The sequence below is a fragment of the Balaenoptera physalus genome (genome assembly GCF_965194825.1).
Source record: "Balaenoptera physalus genome assembly, chromosome: 17".
Lineage (NCBI taxonomy): Eukaryota > Metazoa > Chordata > Mammalia > Artiodactyla > Balaenopteridae > Balaenoptera > Balaenoptera physalus.
This window is the reverse complement of record NC_138895.1, coordinates 48,697,243-48,724,344: the sequence shown is the minus strand read 5'-3', so window position 1 is coordinate 48,724,344 and position 27,102 is coordinate 48,697,243. Positions and strand designations below refer to the sequence as shown.

The 27,102-nt window shown below is 34.7% G+C and overlaps 1 protein-coding gene across 16 annotated transcripts in view; it reads right to left on the bottom strand.

Moving 5' to 3' along the window:
- VPS13B (vacuolar protein sorting 13 homolog B) overlaps window positions 1-27,102 on the bottom strand; it is a 763,196-nt gene that overhangs the window by 505,558 nt on the left and 230,536 nt on the right. The window contains exon 20 of one of the 16 annotated variants that reach the window (XM_082432670.1): window positions 17,085-20,447. The exons of the other annotated variants lie outside the window; for them this stretch is intronic. Coding sequence (XP_082288796.1) covers window positions 20,425-20,447 — 23 coding nt within the window. The 3' untranslated portion in view covers window positions 17,085-20,424. Of the gene's footprint in view, window positions 1-17,084; window positions 20,448-27,102 lie in introns of those variants that run through there. 16 annotated transcript variants of the gene reach the window in all.

Below are 27,102 nucleotides of genomic sequence, written 5' to 3'. Positions count from 1 at the left end.
CAACACAGGACTCTTGCAATAACGAAGCCCTTGCATAAGGCTTCCCACGTCCAGTAAAAACACACAAATCTTTGCCACTGACATGTGGATTGCATTCATATTAAATTCCCGATTCAACAGTTAAATGAGCATGCTCATGCTCTCAATCTCATAAGCAAAATAAATCTAAAAGAAAATTGGTTAATACTAATAATTCAGTTTAAACACTGCAATCACTGTTCACATTAGACTGATATGACCAAAAAACCAAGACCAATCATGAAATTTAAAATTTACTTCTATTTTCCTCTAATGTTCTCTTAAGATTTAGACTTTTTTAATATGCAAATTTACATTTATACATCCAGTCCAACATAAAGAACATCAGCATAGTCTTGGGTCTCCCAAATCTCAGAAAACGATAGTGATCTAGTGAAACCCTAAATCTAACAATTCAATTTGATCTTACTAATAACTGAATACATTTTAATAGAGTACCTATATGTTTTAGTGATGTAGAGATCTCAAGTATCTCACAAAAAAGATGGCTATTTTGCTCCACACTATTAGCAAAGAGCAGTCAATAACAAAGAGCTCCAAACAAAGAACAGAGTCATACAGATAAAGACAAAAGCAAGGAAACCAAAAATTAGGGCTCTCATCAAAATGATACAACTAAAGGAGCACACAGTCTTTGCACACAGACAAATAGGCCATGATATTATTGTGCTCTCTAACACTTGAGAAAAGCCTGTTTGGCTTCCAACAATAATTGCATCGCAGAAGACAAAAAAAGCCTTCCTAGGAATTTACACTTTGATCAGCAATGCTGAAAACACAAAAGTCTCACCTTCTTTCCTGCATATACAAAAGAGGTCTACAAAGTCTAGAAACCCCTTGTGTTGCAAAGAGATAGAAATGAGATCGAATAAAAGTAATTATTTATTATGACTAAGTTTTAATCCTTTGGATATCTCATATCACATTTCTTGTATGGTAGGAGTTAAATAAATGGTCCATAAGCTTACTAAGCAAAAAAATGTTATTTGGACACCATTGTAAGGCAATTATACTTCAATAAAGATGTTAAAAAAAAAAAAAAAATGTTATTTGGAAGTAAAGTGAAAGTATAAATGCTATTCAAATGCAAATTTAAAATTCTCCAACTCGGCACAGGAAATGAATAAAAAGCTCATCTGATATAAGTGTAATAACAGAACAGATTAAACATTTTTTTAACTTTTTACAGGAAAAAGAAATGGTCATTACCCACTATAGTTATATCTCTTATTTAAGCAGATTCATAAAACTGCGCATAAAAGAATCTTCAGATTTTAAAATAACCTAAAACCAACTGAACCAATCTGAATTATAATCAGATAGGTTTTCAGTAATTTATAGCATGCTCCAGAATTAGACTTTGGTAACACAGTCTGGAACTAACAATAGTTACTCATCTTGTGGAAGTAACTGAATGTTTAAAGACAACAATTGGTTAAAACTGATGAATGCTAAACATTTGTTTAGTTTTAAAGATTTCAGCACTCACTGGCTCAGAACCAAACTTAAACTGAGTAACTAAAGGTCAAGTGTAAGCATGTTTGCAAAATCAGCAATGCCTGACCCAAAGGTGACCTGGAGGAATAAAATGAAGAGAAAACAGAAATTTTTAGTTTTTTTCACAGTGTAAATATCAGAGCAAGGTGACTGCTTTAAAAACTCATGTTCATAATGATCATCATATATTTGGGTGAGTTAAAATTTTAATAAATATTTGAGGGGAACCTCAATACTTATAAGGTTCACTGTTCTATAAAGTGTAGAGCAGTATTTACAAATTAAATGCTTCCTCTTTTTAATAAGTTGGATGGCAATTTAAAAAGGAAGACAGAGTCCCTTCCAACATGTTCAATGTAATTAGTCTCATTAAAATTGCCAGAAGTAGCTATTCCATCGTAGTCTATTAGTAAATCATTTGAATTGACTAAGATGAAAGTTAAACAAGTCAAATAACAGGAAAAAGATAGCAAGTATTTACTGAGAAAATACAATGTGCAAACTTCAGATGGTCATTAATGACAGGAGGAAGAAAAAAAAAGAGTTGAAAAAGAAAGAAATTATTGATGCTGTATTTTTAAAATCTGTGTCATAAAGATCAGGATTACAAGGAACTCAAAGTCCTTAGCCTTTTACCACATCCCCCACTAACACCTTGATATTAGCAAAACAACATAAATAATAAAAACGTTAGTATTCTGGAAAATTAACGTGCTTACTGAGATTAGACCCTTACCCTATAGGTCTCTTTCAACCAGAAAGGAAACAACTGTATTTCTAAATTAACACCCTCTTAGAAACTTGAGGCCATAATCCAAAGAGCCAGCGTTCTCAGCTAATATTCACAAGTTCCAAAACATAACAGTAGAGACACAGATGATAGTCCCGGCGCCTATTATAAGCAATCACTCCCTCACATGCTTTTAACATTGGAACAGAGTGTGACACATAAGAGTTAAATAATAAGAGTAAGCAATATTTATTAAATGCCTACTAGTATTAGAAAATAAAGTGGTGAATAACAGAGAGGCAGTCCCATCCCACATGAAGCACACGTCAGGTACCTAAAATATATTATCTTATCCATTTAACAACTCTGTAAGATATTATCTTTCCAGTTTTCCAGAAAGAAAACTGACACTATGAGAGGTTAAGTAACTTGCCCAAATCACAAAGTAATCAGAAGCCTGGAAGAAGGACAACAGAATCAAATCCAAGACTATGACGCTTGCCTGTACGCCCATGCTCTTCGTTCCACATCCAGTAGGTTCTATAATATATGAGGGTTGTACCATCCTCTAGGGCCATTTTTGGAAATTAGTGCTTCTGGTTGTCACAATGATTAGGAGACACGACCTGACATTAGGTGTCAACCAAGACATCAAAGTTGTTCAATGCTCAAAACAGTCCCTTGCACAACAAAGAATGGTCCCTCATCCTGCACAATTTTCAAATATCCTGACATTCATGTGAGTGAAAAATCTATTCATAATTATTTGAACCTAGAATCTAACTCCATTTTACATTTAAACACATAGTAGTTTTCACACCTACTTTAATGAACCTGAAAGTTCCAGAAATTTAACTATCAGGAATACAGGAGAAAAATTATGAATCATTAAGAATTTGACCAAGAGGTGTTTACCATTTCAGAAAGTCACTTCACTCATGGCTATTCCATTTTAGTATTTGCACCGCCAATTTATCAACATGTAGGCAAGCAAAATTTAAAACTGTGCTGATATAACACATGTGGCAGGCTAAGTGTCTTAACCTGAGCACTTCATCATGTCTTCTAGTCTAGTTACACTCTAAATACTGGATAAATTACTTTCCTCTTATTTTTCCCTTCCTACAACTATGGCATTATATTGATTTCTTCATAAGTTATCAGTTTAAAAACGTACCTTAACTATGAATTTTATATCAAGATAGTAAAGAGGCATCAGAAAATACATGCTATCAAAAGGAGCATTAGATTTTACGGCATTAAGAACCACAACACTACATCATTGTTCCCCTAATTGTGATACTAACTAGGCCATATGCTTGGCCTTAAAATAACACAATTGGAACCATCTCAATTATGAGTCACCTCTACTCATGAAGACTTTCACACAAGTTACTCTCAATGGCAGGACATTTCCTTGTACTGAACTAAAGTTCTTTATTCTATAATTTAAATATGTTTATTCTTTTCTCTGTCCTAAAATAAGACCTGTGCAGGACAAGAATAGCTCAATACAAGTACCATATAGAGGCTATATTTTATCAGTGGAATTTTGTTTATCAATCTCCTTCTTTTATTCACCATATTTCCCAGTAAGTGTTCAATGAATGTCTGTTCATAGAATGATAATCCCACAGTATTCCTGTTCAATATCGTATGTTCATGAACTGAATAATCTAATATATTAACTACTATATAAATGCTTTCTATACACAATAAATTTTTATTGAGTATACCAGCTCAAATATTACTCCCATCCAATATGAAAGTTCACAAAAAGAATGTTCAATTTGCAGAGGTAGTAAATTAGAGGAGGCATACAATGGAACTGGCTTACTATCTGAGTTTGAAAACTAAAGTCAAGCTTTAAAATGTTAACTGTGAATTAAAGTTTTCCAGGGATCCCCTAATTTTCTAAGACAAAATACAATAGTTGTTTGGAAATATAAATTGATATTAATCTATAGGAAACAGGTATCCTCTACTAGTTATGGACTTTAGAGTACTTTGGTGCATACACCTAAATTCATGACAAAACTTTAAAAGAATGAGTTGAATAATTCTTGCCCTATTGCAAATCCTTATTAATAGTGAACAAATCCTCAAATACCTCTTACCTTAAAAATAAGAATAAGATGCCACTGGTTATATAATAATTGAATGGTTCAGCTTCTCTAGACCTTTTACTAAATTTCAGGTCAAGGGCTGCCCACTAAATGATCGTGCAAGGTATAGCACTATGTTGGATTGTCAGACCTCGGACAATGTTCAAAGAGATCTCTCTTATAAATATGGCAAGCAATACAGCAGATGAATTCACTTTTAGCCACAAAAAAAGACCCTAGAAAGTCCATTCCATGCCACCTTTGAAGTAGCTCCAAGGGTATGTACCATTTTCTGTTGCCTACATGCAGTTGTTTATTGGTTCATCATGGCCCCTACATATCATTATAGCTAAGATATTATTAATTATAAAGACTCAGCATTATTTAATGTATCACTAAAAAAGAAAAAAAATTTCAAAAAGGAAGTCTAATAGGAAAGTCCTGCATAAAGTTGACACATCAAAGCTGCCAATGTAAGAGGAAGTAAGAAATAAAGCCATCAAACAGAAAGGTAACTTGTTTGACTTAAGCTTCACATTGGGTGGAGAGACAAATACAAATCTTAGGGAATGTGAACCATGAACTGATATTCACGTAGATTTGCAGTATGAATTCACACTATCAATGAAGTCCAAAAATTCCTCCAGCAGATAATTTAACTTGTGGTAGTCTCAAGTTGCAGTGCCACCAGATGGGCAGCAGAGGCAAAGAGATAATCTCTCTGGCAGACCTTAACCTCAACTCAGGCCATGAGCGATTGTGACATATCACTGACTATACAAGGACTCCTGATTTCAGAGATGTTAAAATATGAAAAATTACAAAACTAATAATCAATGAGATAGCACAGAGATGCTTTCAGAATTAACAGAAACAAATAAAATTATTCTTTGGGGGGCTTCCCTGGTGGTGCAGTGGTTGAGAATCTGCCTGCGAATGCAGGGGACACAGGTTCGAGCCCTAGTCTGGGAAGATCCCACATGCCGCGGAGCAACTAGGCCCGTGAGCCACAACTACTGAGCCTGCGCGTCTGGAGCCTGTGCTCCGCAACAAGAGAGGTTGCGATAGTGAGAGGCCCGCACGCCGCGATGAAGAGTGGCCCCCGCTTGCCGCAACTGGAGAAAGCCCTCGCACAGAAACAAAGACCCAACACAGCCAAAAATAATAAATAAAATAAGTAAATAGTCACTCACCAATTTAAATAAATAAATAAATAAATAAAAATAAATTAAAAAAAATTATTCTTTGGGAACAGAACAAAAGGGACTAAGTATCCCATTATCTCTGAAGTTAAAAAAATATATACAACATATATAGGCACATATATATAAAGATACCAAAGACATACATGAAATCTTGAATTATTGCCGTTCTTTATCAAAGAAGATTAAAGATGACAGGTGAATTTTTGTGTGCCCTTTAACACTAACCAGATTTAGATTCACAATTTTATCAGTACTGAACCCATTATTACCAATTTGACAGATCCATAAGAGAGTGTACTTTTACCCATGTACTAATAGTTGTTTGAGTTAATTAATCACAGCCTAACTAAAATATCTCAAACAGACCTCACACAGCATTCAAAGTATAGCTTGAAATCTAACCCACTCTCCCTTTTCTTTAAACTGGCCCGGGGGATGAAGCCAATAAATTGTCAATTAATAACATACTTGCTTTGATGATTCTTCAGTAATTTACTGTCATCCCACTTCATAAATTTTTTAGTACAAGATGTGGGATTTCAAGAAAGATACCTCTTCCATGGGAAAACTCAGTTTAAGAGTTTTCTGCTGCCACAAAACCAATAAGACAAACTAGCTGATAATCCTCCCACACTACACCATGTAGGTATAAGCACTGAACCAGTGAAAGTTTAATTTGTTCCGCCAGTGGCACAGAAAACTACTCAGATTTATTCACTAAATAGATCTGAACATTAGTCTCTAGCTTTTGGTTAAGGCCAGGTTGAACTAGGTTATTCATAGGCAAAAATATGTAGTCTTGAACCTAGTAGTGTCAGTACAATAAACATAACTAGTGTCCCACTACCAGAGCCAAGGTGCTCCACTATTCATATGCTCTATCAACTTCTAATGGGAATTCACTGCTACCCACAGCCAGTTTCCCCCAAACAGCATTCTCTTTGCACTTAAAAGCCAGATACCCCTAAATAATAATTAAGACATATAAACCCCTACCATGTTGGCCTTTCTGGCACTCTAGATATCACTTTTACCTTCTGTCCACATAGCCCTGACCTCCGTATGTTCACATTCTTAGCCTCTTAACCACTCTCAGGGAAAACTCCCTAACTGACATATATTTACCCTGGCCACACGGTTCTCTGACCTCTTATCCTGTGAACGACAGATCCGTGTTTCATGCCCTCCAAGGGCTAGTCCTCCTAACCAATCTGTCAGATTCCCTTAAATCAGCTCAATGAACCCACTTCACATTTATTAACAATAAATATGCAAAATAAGGGGGAAATATTATTTCTAGTCATCTGATAAACAAAAACAATAAACAGCATTAACACAATTAAAAGTTACGAATTAAAGAGTGATTCTGTAAATAGATGAGAGGCACTTTTTGACAGAGTAACTAGTACTAACAAGAAAAAAAAGACTAGACCAAATAGTTATCGCTAAAGTGGTAAATAAATAAGAGGAAGAAACTAACAGAATGACTAACGTCAAAAGGGCAAAAGCTTGGATTTCAGTCCATTTCCTTATTTTTGCCTCTTGAGAATAATTATTAGCAATTAATTCTCATTATCTTCCATTAAAGACAAGTTTACCATGTAACTGTTACCAAAGATTTTGTTCTCATTCAAAACCACTTATAAATTCAACAAACTTTTATTGAACACCAACCATTTGCCTAAAACTAAACATTAAGCATTCATAGATAAATAAGAAATAGTCCCTGTATTTCAGCTATCATAATTTAGTAGAAAACACTGACAAAAATTAGTCATCATAATTTTTGATAAATGGTTTAACAAAATATTCATAAGAGGTTACAGAATGCAGAGGGGTAGCAAACATGAGGGGCACCTAACTTGTCTTGGGAGGGAAGTCTGCAAATGTATTTTTAATGGAAGTAATGCTTCAAATGAATAGAGTGGAGAGGAGCAAAGCAGGGAGCTTCCTATGCACTGAAAATTATATACACAAATGAAAACAGTAAGGGAGAATGTCATGTTCATGTAATTGAAAATGGTTCCACATATTGTAGTGAAAACATTACATGATATAAGGATAGAGTTGTATATCTGGCTAAGAAGTCTGTCCTTTATCCAGAAAGAAATAGAAAGCCATTGAAGAGTATTTTTAAAGGAAGTGAAAGGATCAGATTTGTCTTACAGAAAAGTTTTATAGAAAAATCTGAGAATCTGATTACTGCCCAAAAAGGAAAGATGGAAAGTGAAGGAAGGGAAAGGTTTAGGACAATCCCTAGGTTTCTGACTGAACTGGTAATACTACCATTCCCTGGTTAAGGTGCAGGCCTGGAGTAAAATGGTGACTTTAACTTGGAAGTGCTGAGTCTAATGTGCTTGTGAATTATTCAAGAGAAAATGTTTCATAGATAACCAAAAACTCATCTGCTGATCACGGAAAACACTGGCACTCCAAATAGTAGGGGACAGCACAAATTTAACAGTTATCTTTACAGAACCAACTGGAATTATCCAATGCTGGACATATACTATCAATTCATTCTACCCACTGGATACAATGTTTTATTCCATGAAAAAATACTATTTTTTAAAAGCAAATTTGGGGACTTCCCTGGCGGTCCAGTGGTTAAGACTTCGCCTTCCAAAGCAGGGGGTGCAGGTTTCAATCTCTGGTTGGGGAGCTAAGATCGCACATGCCTAACCGCCAAAAAGCCAAGACATAAAGCAGAAGCAATATAGTAACAAATTCAACAAAGACTTTAAAAAAATGGTCCACATCAAAAAAAATCTTTAAAAAAAATAAAAGCAAATTTGAACTTAATTAAAATTTTCCTTCTTTCCTTATACCTGAATATCCTTTCACAGGAAAGTGATTTCTGATAAACTAGAAAATAAAGACTACTTTATTTCTGTTTGGGGAGTTCTCGTCACAAACGTTTACCATGACAGTGGTAACTACTGATATTTGTATATGCCAAATCTTACTCTAAATGCTTTCCTCACATGAATTCACTTAACCTTCGGGACAACCCTATGACATAGATACTATTATTATTCCCATCTTACCAATGAGAAAACAAAGTTACTGAAGAGTCAAGAAACTTGCCCATTATCACAGAGATGGTACCTAATGGGGTCAGGAATCAGCCTGATTTCAAAGCCCTGCTTTTAACTACTATACTATGCTATCTGTCATAAATGATATTACTCTAATAATATTAGGATTATGGAAACATCAAAAATTATTCAGAAGCTATGGAGAATTACAGATAGAAACAAATAAATGGATTTCAGTATAAATGGAAAAGCAGCTCTCCTTAGTGAGACATCTGTAGTATAGATTTCTTTTCAGGCAGTGAGCCACACCTAGCACTAAAGTAGTCACACAAAAGAAACACGCACTCTAAAGCTCCATGGCATGGGGAGCTATGCACAGAAATTCTGCAGCTGCTTCAAAATCTTATTTCTACTGGAATTTCGCTTTTGGATTCACTGATCCTGGAATGCACTGGCCTTTAAAAACACTTGAAACATTCTTCATTCTTAATGCCACCTCAATTCCTTCAGTGGTGGTATCGCTATAGAGAAAATACATGTAGTTATAAAGTTAAAGCACAGTATGAATTATGGGGAAATCTGCACCTTGCAAGAAATATGTGCCCATTGTCTCTAGCATCAATTTTGCAAAATAATGATGCTTTTATGTCTTTTCTTTCTCAACTGGTTTCAAACAACAAAGTAAGACCTTTTCATCATGTTACTTAGCATAATTTTTACTGGTATTCAGCATCAAAATACTGACGTGCTAATCTGAAGCACTAGGGATTACTAGAGATTACTAGGCATTGCACTAGTAATCTGGCTGTAGAGTATAAAGTGATGGCCAAATGAGTCTAGTAATAGGTGAAAATTCATTATCCTCAAACCCCTAGATGATGACTTAATAGCAGTCTTGGTGCAGCAGAAAATCTAGAAGGCCCTGCTTTCTTAGACTGAGTCCCCTTAGAGATAGTTGAGGAAAGGCGCTAAAGAGAGACAGAACTACAAGAGAAGCCTCTTATTTGACACTGAGTACTGGTTCAGTGATGGAGAAAAATAATCAGTAAAGTGAGATATCCTAAGAAAGAATACATCTATACCCCCAATATTTTATTTAAACATAAAACACAAATGTTTATTCATTCACTAATATTCTGATGTAGACAGAACCAAGGACGTCAGATACGGGTTCTGCCTCATCTTACACAAACACCTTTAACGGATCATCTACAATTACTACTTTCAACTTTTTAAAAGAATACAGTTCCTGTTCCATAGAGTTATTGTGAGGATAAAATGAGGTAGTACTCTTAAAATAGTGCCTGACACTAATAAGCACCAGCAAAAGCTAGTATTTTCATTATGTGCACAGAATTTAGTTAATGAAAAAAATCACACCTATATTAATTCATCTGAGCTTTTCAATAACCCTATGAGGTAGGCTAGTATTTATTAATATTACCATTTCCCAGATGAGAATACTTGAGGTACACACTACATATGTGACACCCAGTAAAGGATACAGCTGAGACTTGAACCCAGCTCTAGAGTAATACAGGCAATCTCTCTTGAATAGGTAAGTGAAGTAAAAGAAGTACAAGTAACAGAATACAGGAAGACCCATAATATCTCCCAGTAAATGCCCTTTCATAACTAACGCCAAGGCCGAAAGAAACAAAGCAATAACGATCTGGAAACCTATACTGTACTCTTAACCAAACAAGTATTACATTTGGTCACAGACTGATCTGGGGGTGTAGCAACAAGTTTAAGCTACGACTCATTGAGTTGAAAAAGGTCTAAATAGATTTCAAAGAGCGGTTTTTCTAGGATACGGAAGACACTCCACAGAGCAACCTTACCATGCTACAGTTGCATACTATTTCAGTACTTACTCTACAACCAACAATTTGTTTAGAAGTTTTTTTTAACTGACAAGTTATTTTTCAAAAGTTGACATAAAATTATGTAGAATTTGACAGTGACCTACTGTTTATCAAAGAACAAATTAATGCTGCATGTGTTATTCACTTAGGTATAACCAAAGATAAAGCCCATGAAGTATTTTGGAACTGGAGATAAGAGAAGGGCATAATGAAACAAACAAGGGTATATGAACTGATATCATGCTGGGGATGAGCCCTGCTGGAGCCCTGCAAAACTGCTCACCCTTGGGACTTCCCTGGTGATCTAGTGGTTAAGATTCCGCACTTCCAGTGCAGGGGGAACGGGTTTGATCCCTCATCAGGGAACTAAGATCCCGCATGCCACTGCGGCGTGGCCCAAAAAAAACAAAACAAAACAAAACTGCTCTCCCTTGGCTACACACACACACACACACACACACACACACACACACACACACACACACACAGAGGTTTGCTTAAAGGGGTCTAAATAAAGCAGCTGTAGGGAAGGATATCAAAAGATATGATTAAAAAGAAGATGCAAAGATTCAGAAACACATGAAAGTCTGATTTTGTAAATAAAACTTTTCTTTATGGTGCATGCTCCTTCTAGATGAGCAGCCTGCAGTTACACAATCATGTATCAAAACAAAGCAAAGCAAACTACTTAGCTCATTTTAACTATAGATTGATTTCTCAAACATAAGGATAGTTATTATGAATATCCATAAAATTTTCTAATATGTCACCAGCATAATACCTCTAAATATATGATCATCAATTGTTTGTCAATGAGGATGATATCTTATACTTTTTAATACTGAGAAATATTTTTAACACACCAACTTAAAAAAAGAAACTGGTTAAACATGACATATCAATATTGCCTATAGCTTATTAACCAGCCACATGGTACCTTCTTCAATTTCACTTCCATCTCTTCAATACTGCCATAACATACTAAGTTTGTAAGAATAATTTTACTGTCCTCAGCCTGAAAATCCTGCAATTAGTAATAAAAATAATATTAATTAGCAAATTCACTTGGTTTATGACATGAATGATGACCTCTTTAAAGGGATGTCTTTATACAATGGACAATCCACAGAAAAGTATTCACTGCCTGGTGTTGCAATCAGGTAATAGATTAGGAAACAAAGTGAGATCAAGTGATTTATACAAAGATTAGGTTCCATAGTTAGAATTCAAGTAACAGCCTCGAAGTTATGATACATTTCTTCCTTCATATAACATGAATCTTTTCTTAGCCTATGCTTTATGATTCCATATTTTCTAAAATTCTTCTTTAGACTAGACATCGGATGGTAGTAAAAAGATGATAAATAAGAAGCACAAATAATTAGTTGCTTTGTTTATAAGTAGCTGTGATTCAAAATAGAACCACAGCCTGTATGTCAGGAAAAATATACAAATTTTGCACATGAATGGAACTAATACATAAAATTTACCCAGAACAATATGTCGAGCATATTTTGTGAACCTTTGAGACAAACACATTTTAGACTTCAGTTAAACAACTAATTTCTATCATTATATCTAAAATATTTAATATATTTAGTAATCTGAATATACGTGATAAACTTGAGCAAAGTAAAATAATCTATGTGTTAGATTTTTTTAAATTTTAAATATGCTATATTTAAACATGATCTTTTTAAGCTACAAACTTCAGAGGCTGACATCAGAGGCCATAATCATTAAAAGTAATGAATAAAGCTGGTCAGTAATTAAATTGATCACATCTCCCTGAAGACCAAAAACCTAGGAGATGACAACAGACCTCAACATTTTCCAGCTGCTGAGGAGTAAAGGCTTTCAACATTTGGATATATGCAGGCATCTTATTTTCTCAGGATTTCAAAGTCCACATGCAGGCTGCTGTTCAGCTATTATAAATGAGTAATTCAAGTAGGGCATGACTGCTTCTTGTACTAACTTGATAAAGATGTTTCACTCCAAATGCATCAACAGTGTGTTAAGTCATCCCTTTCACAGGCTGACTGAGGCTTACTTATGTTATGGTTTGTTAACAATGAATCCAAAAAAAAAAAAGATTTATTAACCTGTGCATTTGTTTTTCTAAAGCTAAAAGTCAAGTTCTACTGAATAATTAACTTCAAGCTAAACCATAATTTATTAGTACAATCTAATGATAGCAATATTTAATTTAAAAAATTTGTTTTAGAAAACAAAAGCAGTAATAGCAAGTATTAAAAATATTTCATATTTTACAATCACACTGTAAAATTTAAAATACAATTTTCTGATTATAGTTATCTGAATATACTGAAATACTTTAGAAGGAAAACTACATAACCATAAATATGTACCATGCAATTTTTAACAATTAAACATTTTATTTTATACTTTTACAAAAATAGGGACTTGCACTCATAATATTGGGTTGGCCAAAACGTTCGTACAGAAAAACCTGAACAAACATTTTGGCCAACCCAATAATTACCAAACATTTAAAATAAAACAATATAAGCCAATTGAAAGTATTTGCAATGTTTAAACAATAAGAATTTTCAACTCGTATGTAATCTTTATTCATTCCAGGCTTCAAAATCTATCCTTATTTGAGAAACCTTTCCTAATATCATTCAATCCTCCCTTCCCATTCAAATTAATCTCCCCCATCTATTTTCAGATAGAAGTACTTTTCTCCCAATCAGTTACAGTATTTGTTAAAGTTAAGCTTGTTTTTTTAGAATTAGCTGTATGTGTATACTACTTGATGGGGACCTGTATTGAATACATTTTTATACCAGCCTTTAGCAGCAGTTTTATGTATGCAGCTAGCAGCCAATAAATGAAATTAAGCAGAATTAGATGAACTGACTTATCAATTTTGGGGGGTCTGAATTCCTCCACAGTCTTTGCTCTTTGGTGTAATGGGTAAATGTATGAGTTCTAGAGTCAAACTGCTTCAGTTCTACTTAAAATGCTTAGCATAATACCTGGGGCATAGGAAGAACCAGAAAAACATTACTATTATACCAAATGTCTCTACCACCCTAAATAAGACTTGCTTCTCGTTCCTTTTGTACCTCATCTCCGCGAAAGGCACTGTACTACACACCCAGCTCTCCAGCTCGCCAAACCAGCACTGCATGCTTGCCTACTGTGTCCTTCCCCTTAGCCATCATATTCAATGAACCAACTCCTGCTGACTCCAACACATTACAGTCCCACAAATCTGTGTAATTCTATTGACAGCATCATTTTTTTCATTGCAACATTCTCTCAATGTCCCTGCCTCCTGTCTTTTACCCTCATCCATACACTGGTTTCTAAAGCAGAAATATGACGATAAAAACTTTCAATTGCTCCCTTTGGAGCTCAGTCCAAAATCTTTACAATGACTTTCAAGGCTTTTCATAACCTGAGGGAGCTTGCTGATCTCATCAGGCATTAACTCTTATCATGTTCCCCTTCCATTCCAAGCTGGCACACAACTTATCTGCAGTTTCCCCAAACCTGACCCATTTTTCCTCCTCTAGCTCATAATTAATGTCTCACCTTGGACATGACTGATTCCAGGAATCCTTTCCGAAGCCCCAAGCGTGGGTAAACGGTTTCCCTGGATATGAACACATACTACCTTCTTTTATGGCAATATTTTAACTGCCTTTTAATTATCTGCTTATCTGTAAGTCTCCCTCAATGAACTATAAGCTCATTAATAAGAAGTAAAAGGGTTTTTTCAACTTTATATCCCAAGCTTCTTGCACAAAGTAAATATGTACCTGATTACTTGAATTACGTAATAAAAAGAACACCAGACAAGAAGAGTCAGTTTTAACCTCTTCCACTCCCTAGCTGTTTGACTCTGATGACATCTGATCCCAGCTGTAACATGCTTGCTTTATTCCTTTCTTCTGGACTAGAAATTATCTTGAAAATCTCTCCCCTATAAAATATATGAATTAGTCTACCTGGGATTACTAATTATAACAAAATCTTAGTTTAAGGATAACTGACAATTAATGATTTAAGAATATATATAAAATTAATTTTTTTAAAGTCTTACCCAATAACTGCTAGTTTAATGTTGTCTACTCTTCCTTCCCTCTTACCTCTCCATTCAGTGACTGCTCATCACCCTATCAGAGAGTTTTAGGCCCATCAATTCCTTTCTTCCCCCAAAGATTATTCACTAAGCTCTGCCTGCCTTTCATCAGTTATAACTCATAACTTCAGAAAATTTCATACTCACATATAGAAATAAATCCTCTTTAAATTCTTGAGTTTTCCTCTTCCTGTCCCTCTGTCAACTCTAATCCAATCACGCCAAGAAAATGTTCTATTTTTCTACAAGAAGTCCAGAAGTAACCCTAATCATAGCTAATAATCACAAATAATGCTTCAATGAAGAAAAAAGGAAACTACTTGGAAATGAGGGTAAAACAACAAAAAGCAACACTGTTATCAACCTCTAATGTTCTTGAAATGCCAATAAGTATCTTTAAGTGTCTCCCTAAAAGTATCTTTTTACTATTCCATTCTCCTAAGTCTACTTTTACCTAAAATAGAACAATTATAGATATTAAAGTTCTTTATTTATTCTTCCATTAAAGCAGGGCTCCCCAACCCTCCGGCTGCTGACTGCTACCAGTCCGCAGCCTATTAGGAACCGGGCCACACAGTAGGAGGCGAGCAGCAGCAGCGAGCAAGCAAGCAAAGCTTCATCTGCCGCTCCCCATCGCTCCCCATCACTCCCATTACCGCCTGAACCATCCCCCCCCACCCCCCGTCCGTGGAAAAATTGTCATCCACGAAACCCATCCCTGGTGCCAAAAAGGTTGGGGACCGCTGCATTAAAGTACTATTTTTAGAGTATTGACTCCTACTAGTTTTCACTAAAAATTTAGAGTGTTTCAACTTAATTGTGAGTTTAACCAAAAGGAAGAATTTTATTGAGTTGGCCTTGAATTTTAACTATGACAATTCTTTGTTCCTATGTATTCAAATATTCACATGTGTATTCAAATATCCTAAGCATTCAAATATTCAAAGAGCTAACTTGTAAGTGGACATTTAAATCAAAACTCACTGAAGCTTTTCTGTTTGCAACTATCCCAGACAGTTGACTCAGAATAAAATAAAATTTCAACTATATTTTGAATGGGAAGACATTTTAATTATAAATAGAAAACAAATTAAAGGAAAAATAAAGTCATTTTAAACATTTTAATCACTAGACTGAAACTAAGGAGAAATGCAAAATATGCTGTCTTAAAATCTGATATTTTATCCAGCTATATACTAAAACCCTCAAAGCATCTATAAAAACTAAGCTGTAAACTCTGGCTTTCAGGACACACATGTGTTTTCAAAGTGAAATTTATTTAAATATTAAAGGTTATATAAGAATTAATGTGCAAGAATGCTTATTTGTGAGCAAAATAACCATAATAACCATAAATTAGTTGAAAATAAGTATTTTGAAAAAGAAATATTTAAAAATAATGTTTGTTTGCAGAAAATACCAAATACTCTTCCTATGAGTATAAATATGAATGAGAAATGACTCATAATCCCATCAAGCATTAATAATCACTATTAAAAAGTAACTTTTCTAAGAATATATATGTAAGCATATATTTATATACAGATGTTGAGAGAAATTTTTAAAAACCAGAATCTTATTATATGTAGGTTTATACATTTTTTTGACACAGCTTTTATTATGAACATTTTCCTATGATATATATTTTCTATTGCCTAATTTCAAAGATGCTCTTCTTTAGATATATCTTAATTTATTTTATAATTTGCCTACTATTGGACAACAAGGAAGATTTGTGATTATAAATAAGCTGACATGACTACCCTTACATTTTAAACACAAGTCTTTAAATGCATCTGGGATTACTCCTTTAAGGATATAGTCTTGAAAGTAGGATTACGAATGATGACCACTTTTAAAGTCCTTAATAAGTTTTGCTAAATTGATTTCTGGAGAGTTTGCACAAATTAATAGTCCCACCAGACTTTCATTTAAGTGCTCATTTCATAAATTTCTCAGCTTTCAGTTTTATAATTTATTAAGTATCAGTTTCACAGGTAAAAATTGTTCCTTACTATTGTTTTAATTGCCATTTCTTTGGCTACTTATTAGTTTGATTTTTTTCATGTGTTTTTTATCATTTGTATTTCTTACTTTTGCGTCCTTCAGCCATCTTCCTGTGACGTATTTTTAATTTTCTTTATTGTTATTTACCTGTAACTGAGTTCTGCACAACTCTGTCTACTATATTCTTGCAAATACTTTCACAGTATTTCAGAAATCCATCTCTTCAGCAGAAAATATCAGATAAGATGTAATTTTTACATTTGAAGAAAGGCTTCTTATAATTTAGACAACACTATATAAAGCATTTAATTCTCATTAAAAAAAATACAATATAACTATTCACTAAAATAAAAATGTCATAATCAAGAGACTGTTACTTCTGTGAGGTTCAGGAGCTCCTCTTTCCTGTGTATATGTGTGTACACACACACACACACACACACACACACACACACACTCTCTCTCTCTCTCTCTCTCTCTCTCTCTCTCTCCTTCTTTCTCTGATATAGAGTAGGTATTCAAATTTTTGTTGTATAAATACTTTCACCAGGAAAGCTTTTTAATAAGTTAGAACACATTATTTACTTTAAAACCAGGTTAGAACATCTTATTTAATACCTTAACAACATAAATAAATAAATAAAACATAAGGCCTTTTTCTGGAAAGTTGCAGATACTGACAAAGCACCTGGCTGAAGGGAACTTAATATGACAAGATTTCAAAAGTTAAATTCAAATTAAGGTCTACAGAAGTAGCCCAGAATTCTTCAACAATCAATACATCCTTTGGACAAGAGGAAACTGTTAACTTCATCACTGCCCTCTGCCGGTGGTATTATTTTCCTTTGATTTTCCCTCCATATACCGAATATTTGCCTCACAAAATTACTCCTGACCTGCCTCTGTATTTAAACTACCACAGCTAAAAATAGCCTAGCCATGTGGAATTTAGTAAGGCTTGTAGGAAAAAAACTGTGCTTCAATGAAGAGCTTTGCATTGTTCAGAGTACACCTTCCCAGGTTATCTAAGTGTGATTTTACGGGGACTCCGCACCTTTCATTGCCGTTGAACTATCTTACAAATCTCTAAATTGTAGATAACTGATAGTAATGCAAAAGAATTATTCACTATAGATGCAAATAAATTCTGTCAGGTAGAAAATTCGACTGACCTCCCTTCCCCACTGCTGAAGGAGCCTGTTTTGTGTCCATTTCCAAATTTATTACAGTATTCCTGAGCTATAAATGACTGTTGTTTTTTTTTAACTCTCCTTTGATCTGGTTGTAACACCTGCCTGGTTCTCTCATTGCTAATAATGTTAATAAGCTTTAATGTTTGTCCATTTTATATCTATACGAGAGTCAAGATTTCACTTTTTCTTTTTAATTATTCTTTAACAGGCTGAAGCCAGACTACATTTTCCCCTCACAGATCAACTTAGAAATAAAATGATTTGGGCCTGTAGACAATAGGGTTATACCCAAATGGCAAAAATCATTTCATTAGGACCAGCCTGTACTTACCAAATACTTATCATGTACTTGTCATGACCCTGACCAGTTTCATGGGGAAAGAATCCTATAAACAGTTATGACTGTTTGCCCTGTGATATGGTCAAAGTGCCACGGTGCTGCTTGGAAGGGGGTAATTAATTAGGAAGGGAGGAGAGAGAAGAGGGAGGAAGAGGAGGAGGAGTAAGGACAGAAGTCAGAGGAAGGTGAAACTAAAACAAACAAAACGTTCTCAGAAAAGTTTTTAAATTCTTACACATTAATGGACAACCGACTTTCATCATTTATTTACAAAACAAAATAACTGCACAAGGATGATTCCTGTGAATACTATACTGACTAGAAAGGATGCAAAAGCTATCTGTGGAATCAAGTTTCTTCTAGAAGAGATGAAACAATTAGGGGAGGAGGCAGGTAGCAAAGACTGATGTGAATTTCACTCCTGTTTTGTGAATCAACTCCTAATGGTTCACTAAGGCTTCTACTTCTCATTTGACCAATATGACAGCTACTATACAGCCAACTTCAAAATCTAAACAGAAAATGCAAAAATAAAAACGCACTTTGAAGACATCATTATCTAAAATATAAAAATAAACTGAAGTAATAATGGTAGCTTTTTGATCCATATGAAAACACACAAAACATTATACATTTTATGTTGAAGTTCACTTGAAGCCCATTACCACCTGAAATACTTCTTATATAATAATTTACTATTTACAAAGGAAGATACCACTTACTTAGTTTGAATACCAGTTTCCTTTTACTATACAAGCAGTAAAAAATGCAAAATTTTTTACCTTGTGCTATAAATAAGGAAGACAACTGGTCACCCATAAGGCTCAAGAGATTTCTCTCACTGGCTTCCTTCCAGAATCTGGGACCTTTCAAAGAAGCAAGCAAAGCAATTTCCCGTTGCTATTGAAACTGTTTCTGACTCCTAGCATCATGCCATCCAGGAGACATTTCAATCTGGAAGAAGGTAGGATCCTGTGACTAGGTAAAGGATTTACTCCTAGCTTCAGACCCGCACACCCACAAGTTTATAGAGTTAACTTGAAGGAAAATTTAAAGTGGATAGGGATCAGTTGACGTGTAGAGAACACGGTAGGAAAGAAAAGGACTCGAGAAAAACCATAAGCCTTTAATGAAAAAAACGATTAACACAGGGTCCTATTTTGGACAGAATAATTAATACTTAAAGTGTGCACTACGTTTCACAATTACAATGGACTTGAAGGTAGAGTGTTTAACCTACACAACAATCCTAACAATCAGGTAAGAATATACTCATTTTACAGATGAGAAACCAATACTCAGAGGTTAACTTGTTCAAAATAATATAGTTTACAATGGATAAAGCTGCAGTCAAAATATAAGCTTTTTTTAATAATTCATTCATTCATTTATTCATTCATTCAGTCTTGGTGTTTCTATGCCTATCTCCTCAATATATTATAAATTTCTTTACAGTAGAGACTTTGATGCATCATTTTATTTACATAGACAGAAAACTTGCAAAAAATACTTGTTGAATGAATGAATAAATGAATAATTTTACTAAAAAAATAGAGCAATAAAAATATGAGAATGGCAAAGAAATACGGGAGGGTTTTCCTTTACTTAAATAAAGATGAATTTGAGAATCAACCATAAGACAAACTTCATGATTTGAAAAAGAAAACATGTTTTAAATATATATCTGCTTTAATACATTTAAACATATATGTTTTATATGTGTGTAAATTCCCTTAATTACTGTGCTAGACAGAAATTTATATTTTTTATACTTAAAAACATCAGGCTGCATTAATACAAGACATTTATGATTTAAACTTTTGCCCAAAAAGTTATAATCAAAATGCATTTGGCAAATATTTTACCAAACCTTTCACTGTGTATGTGTGTGTATCTGTCTAAACGGAAAACAAAATTTTTAGTAGGATAAAAAATTCTCTGTGCTACAAATGCAGCATTCTCAAAAGGCTATGTTCTGGTAACTATCATAATCCTTCAGAAATTGTTTATATTATGATTAAAAATCACTGTGCTCCTATATTCCCACAAATAGTTCATATGGTAAAGAAATCAGTAAACTTACTTTTATGCGTAACATCTTTAACATTTGCTCCCCTTTCTGTGCTTGTGATTAAATGTAACATTTTGAAATCCCAAAGTTCTGAGAAAAACATAAATCCTTGTCTCACAGCTGCTGTTTGACTCTGGAAACACATGCATTTTCTTTTCAAGCATCTACCATCAAAACTCCCAAAGGGGTTGGACTGGAGAACACCTGCATCTCTTCATTTAGTTCCAATAACAGAGCCTAAACTCCAAAATTACAAAAATAGAAGCTCTGTTCAGCTGTAGTTACATTTTGCCCCTAATTCCCGTGAACAAAAATGCTAGGAGCATGAAATCATTCAGGCAAGCTCTGTCATCAAGAGGATAAGATTTTTTGCACCAGAAGCCCAGTGGGAACATGATAGAAAACTGGCAACAATTACAGATAAACTACATAGTAAAGTCCTCAGGGAAGAGAGAGGAAATGTAATAAGATAGATGGGTATAATTTTTACACATTTATGCCCAAACCACAAATGTGAATTGTCTTTAATTGCTACAATATATAAGCATTCTTACTCATGTGCCCTGTCAAAAATACTAAAAACATAACTTCAAGGCAATTCACTTAATTCTACATTATGAGGAGAATTTTCTGGAACAAAAAACCATTCCCCATAAATTAAAATTTACAATCTAAAATACCGTCTCCATTTTTAAAACTCCTTAACAATTCATATCCTAACCAACCAACTACGAATGGTCAAATAAGAGTGTGTGTGTTTGCTGATGTATTTTAATCCAGAAGGAAAATTACCTCCCCAATTTAAACATGAGTTTCCAGAGAACAGAATTATAATTGTGACTTTCCTTCCCAATAACAATGATCAAAAGTTGTACATATTTGATGGGTAAAATATAAAATAACTTTTAATATATGGCAATCCAGTAAAGTTAAAACCTTATATTTATTTCTGCAACTGATTATACCAGGGAATAGAAAGATCAGCTTAAACTGTATTATATTTAAATAACATTTTAAGAAGAATAGTTGTTTTAAATTATTTTTAAATATCCTCATAATCATTTAATTCTATTTTTCTAGTGTTAGGAAGAAATAGTTGTTTTGAGTTTTATATGTCAAAAACAAATACAGCATGATCATCTTACTTACACAAGTGACTACAGCCAGATACTTTAAGAGATTATCATCTTTAATAATGGTGAACCAAAATCAATTAGATGAAATTTCATAGAAGTGTGACATTCTTCATGTAAATTCATACATTTATTTAGATTATAAAATACAGAAAACTATCTTAACAGTAGTTTATGTGAAAAAGAACTTTAATTTCCAGTAGCACATAAGCTAAGACAAATAGTAACTAAATAGAAGTTCATTATATATACCTGAGAAATACACTCTCTACTTTGTGCTATATGGAGGATTGTGTTAAATTTTATTTATTTTTTAATTTATTATTTATTTATTTTTGGCTGCCTCGGGTCTTCGTTGCTGTGCGCAGGCTTTCTCTAATTGCAGTGAGCAGGGGCTAGCTACTCTTCAATGCGGTGCGCAGGCTTCTCATTGTGGTGGCTTCTCTTGTTGCAGAGCAACGGGCGCTAGGCACGGGGGCTTCAGTAGTTGTGGCACACAGACTCAGTAGTTGTAGCTCGCCGGCTCTAGAGCACAGGCTCAGTAGTTGTGGCACACAGGCTTAGTTGCTCTGCGGCATGTGGGATCTTCCGGGACCAGGGCTCGAACCCGTGTCCCGTGCATTGTTAGGCAGATTCTTAACCACTGCGCCACCAGGGAAGCCCTCGTGTTAAATTTTAAAAGAGACATTTTCAAACATGTAGTGGAAGTACGGCAACGACTCTGAAGGCAAATCATACGGGAAGCAACTAAAATAAATTTATTATGTTTAGCCTGGACTATTCAGGTTTTTTCCAAAAAAAAAAAAGCTTTTGTGGAACATCTACCACATGCAGGGGAGAAAGAAGGAGCAATTAAGCTAGTGCTAGAATTTGCAGCATTAAGAGGCAAGTAGTGCCATTAACTGAAATTGAATGATGGAGTATAAAATGGGGTGGGGGAGATTACACTGAGTTTCGTTTTAAACATGTTAGGCCACAGTAAAACATCCACAGGGCAATGGTCAAGAGGTGGCTAAAATTTGGAGTTTGGATCTCAAAAGAAAATAAATGGACAAAGAGATATACTCAGATGGTTGGTTGCTAAACACACACACACACACACACACACACACACACACACACACACACACACACACACACGGTGTTGATGAAATCATCCAAATAGAAGAGGGCTGGTGACATAATATCAGGAACAACCTATATTTAAGGCACAAAGGAAAGAAATGTACTTGAGGGGGGAAATGAATATGGTTCAGCAAGGAGAACCAAGAAACTACATTGTTGTAGTGTCAAGGATTGTGATCCTAAGCTTTTACCCTATAATGAATGATGTAGAACAAGGGTCCCCAACCCCTGGGCCATGGACTGGTACCGGTCCGTGGCATGTTAGGAACCGAGCCACACAGCAGGAGGTGAGCGGCAGGTGAGCCAGCAAAGCTTCATCTGTATTTACAGCCGCTCCCCATCGTTCACAGTACTGCCTGAGTTCCACCTCCTGTCAGATCAGCGGTGGCATTAGATTCTCATAGGAGTGCAAACCTTACTGTGAACTGCGCATGTGAGGAATCTAGGTTGAGCGCTGCTTGTGAGAATCTAATGCCTGATGATCTGAGGTGGAGCTGAGGCGGTGATGCTAGCGCTCGGGAGTGACTGCAAATACAGATTATCATTAGCAGAGAGGTTTGACTGCACAGAGACCATAATAAATCAATTGCTTGCAGACTCATATCAAAACCCTATCAGTGAGTGGCAAGTGAAAACAAGCTCAGGGTTCCCACTGATTCTGCACTATGGTGAGTTGTATAATTATTTCATTATATATTACAATGTAATAATAACAGAAATAAAGTGCACAATAAATGTAATGCGGTTGAATCATCCCAAAACCATCGCCCGCCCCGCACTGGAAAAACTGTCTTCCATGAAACCGGTCCCTGGTGCTAAAAAGGTTGGGGACCGCTGATGTAGAAGACAGGAGACTCCTGAGTCAGACAAAGGACTTTATTACTCATGGCACAGCAAGCAGCATGAGTATCAACATATGTATCTGTATCAGTTCCCTTTGTCCCCAAGTTCCACAAAGACATATCCAGATGGATGCCTGCACACGCAGTGGAATGCACTATAAGAAATGAATCCTGCACCTGAAACTAACCCAACATTGTAAATCAATTATACTTCAATTTAAAAAAAAAGAAGAAATGAACCCTGAGTTGAGGAACCAAATCTTTTATAATGGGCAGTAAGCATGCCTTCCATTGGCTCCAGAGGGACACTAGATCTATCTCCCAAATACTGTTCACTATACAAATATCCTTTAAAAGATAGTCTAGAATAAAGAGCAGTTGGTGTCTCCATTCACAAGATATACAAAAACGCAAAAGACATCAGATGTTATCTTTTAATACCTGAAGGCCAAGAAAGACTAAGGTTTCAACAGAAAAGGTACAGTCATACAAAAATGCCAATGAAACATAAGATAATAAGTTTTGTCAGGTATATTTAGGGCTGATATATTATTTCATGTCACTTATGAGACTAAGAAATGGAAGTTACAGTTCAACAGAGGACCTAATAGTAATTGGACCTAACAAAGAAAGATACTGTTAGATATTCTCTCCAATGGTAGATACATATATAAGGGGAAGGAAGAGGAGGAAGAAACACAGGGAGAGAAGAGGGAAGACGGTTAACATGTATTAAGGACTTACTATTTATCTGTCAAATACATTCATATCCTTCACTATCTGTCATAAATGTCCATTTATTCACTCATTCAACAAATGATTTCTCAAGCGTTCCATATGTGTCAGGAAATTTTAGGCGCTAGAGATAAAATGATAAGCAACCAGTGACAAACTCTGTCCTCACAGAACTCACTGTCAAATGGTGAAGACAGACAGCATTCAAATCACACAACTACATAAATATATACTGTCATTAAGTGCTATGAAAGAAACGTAGAGTGAACTATGAAAATGAATGTAACAGAGATACTTAATCAAATTGGGTGGTGGGGGGTAGGGGAAAGGCAGCATCAGGGCTTTCTTGAAGATATAGTAGTTGAGCTAAGATCTCAACACTAAGCTGAAGTCAACAGGTATAAGGTGAAGGGGTAAGGATAGTTTTAAGAATCCCAGACAGAAAAAAAAAAAGGCATATGCAAAAGCATAATCACAACTGAGAAACTGAAAGAAGGCCAAGAGATCTGAAACACATAGAAAGAGGGGGGCATATCAAAAGGACTCCTAACACTGACTTAGAAATTGAAATGGATGGCCTGTAAGTTCCTTTGTTCTAAGTTGATAGTATTTTGTGATCATTTTATATTCGTAAATAGCAGACACCCTAAAGTTTATTTATACATTAATAACAGGGTTAACAAATACAAAGAACTTTTTAACAAGCAGAACCTGCTATAAATCATAGGCAAAATATAGCATATGAAAAAGAGCTAAAGTTTATATTTAAAAGAGAAGGGAAGAAAAATGTTTAGAACCTATTTTAAAATATTTTACATACATCAATTATAGTCACCAAGTGCTTCTACCTCTGAAGGAGCCAAAGAAGTACCTAGTTTCTCTATTTATCTATACGAACATAAGAAACAGAAGTGTCACTAAACGGTTCCTGTGAATAGTAACCATGAATGCAGAATGTGGGCTGGCACACTGGACTCCCATAGGAGCCTTCAGCTCCTTCACTGTAATCAGAGCCAGTCAAGCAGAGAAAGTGATCAAGGGGGAGGAGGGAAATGTGCAAAGGGAGTTGCTAAGACTTCAAAGACAAAACAACGCTGTGACATCATGGAAGTGTGGCTCTTTTGACAGTGCTTAATACGAAGTAAAGAAAGAGATCCTCAAAGTTAAGAATATGCAAGGCTGGGTGGTACAGTGTTTAGCAATATGGATCCTAAGAATAAAAGACAAAATGATAAATAGCCTAAGACAGTGGGAAAATGTTATATAGTTAGAAGCCCCAGATTCAAGTTCAAAGCCTGACTTGTTCTGAGCCTCTATTTCCTCCTCTGTAAGACAAAATAACATTTGCTGTGCTGAACAGTCTTGTTTTATAAACAAATAAAACAATTTATATGAAAGTGATTTTTAAATTGTAAAATACTGTTTTTATAACAAGTTTTACTAATACTGCTAATATTTCTTTCAGTCAATTAATACTTAATTCTCATTAATAAAGCTGTCCATTCCCTCACATTCTGAAGTCAGAGTCAGAAAACTCTGCCTCTTTATCCTAATTGAGCTTCTCTCAAAACTCACTTCCTAATATAATATCCGCAACATTTTCTGGTCCCCACTTTTAATATCCCCCTTCAATTTGGGAGCATATGCACAAAGGCAGTTGTCTTCCACATATCATGCCATGATAATCAGAAGCCAATTATAATGATCACCAAACTCCTCTAAAATACGCAATTTGCCTCAAATCAGTTAGCCAATCACTTACTACTCCACATTCCAAAACCTCTCATTCAAGTTCTATAAACAAATGGGAAAAGCTCATTAAAAACCTCATCTGGATGGTCTGTCTCTAAAAGAGACAGCAGGGATTAATTGTGCTTTCCTTTCATTGTTCATCTAGAAGAGTTCAACTACCCAGCATCTTTTTTTTTTTTTTAAAGCAAACATCAATAAAGACTCATGTTCTATGCCATTTCCCTTAGGTGCTCCAGCCTCAAAAACCAAAGAAAAGCAAATGTAATCATCACTTACTTGCTCGTACATTCACTAAATATTTGTTGACATCCTACTATATGTGGGATATTGTTCTAGACACTAGGAACACAGCAGTGACCAAAAAAGACAAAAATTCCAGCCATAATGAAGCATTAAATTCTAATAGCAGGGAAAAATAAAACCCAACAAATCAGTAACATATATAGTATGGCAGAGTGTGATAAGTACTAAGAAAAACTTTAGAATAGTGGGTAAATAACATGTGTCTCGTGTGTGTGTGTGTGTGTGTGTGTATGTGTGTGTATGCACATATATGCAAACAAGAGAGAAAAAATCTTTTATATACAGTGACCAGGAAACAACTTGCTGAAAGCGTGATATTTCAGTAAAAACTTAAAGGATTGTTAATAAATTATTTCTTCATTTAAAATTTATTTATAATTTGTTCATACCATCAGTCATATATAGACACACAGACACACACACACCTCCAATTTTAAATCTTATTACAGGAACATAAGATTAGTCAATATTACTTTAAAACTGGCTTTGAAAAATAATACTTATGCGCTCTCTCATAACCATATCATAAATACCTAAGCCATGAATGTGGGTGGCAATTCCCAAGATGGATGGAAAATTTAAATTTAAAAATACCCTAAATAAAGTATGTGAATGTAGTTTAAGTAAAAACACATTACATTTTAGGATTAAAACACACCCAAAGGAATATTTTCAAAGCACCAAATGCATGATCACATTAAAATTTTACATGCAAATCCATAAGCATATCAATAAATGTAACACTAAAGTTGAAGATTAGGTGAATTTCCTTAACAGTAAGAAAAAAACTTTTTCCTAGAAATATCATAGGTATAATTTTTTATAGTAGTTTACTTTTAGACCCATACTATAAAGGTTCAAAATGAAAATATATATTTGAGACCCTAGATATACATTTAAATTACAAAGAATAAAACGAATATTGTTATGAGAAAGATCAGATTATTATTTAAACATGCTTGACTCAGTTCATTCTAATTGTGTATATGACAAAACAAAAAA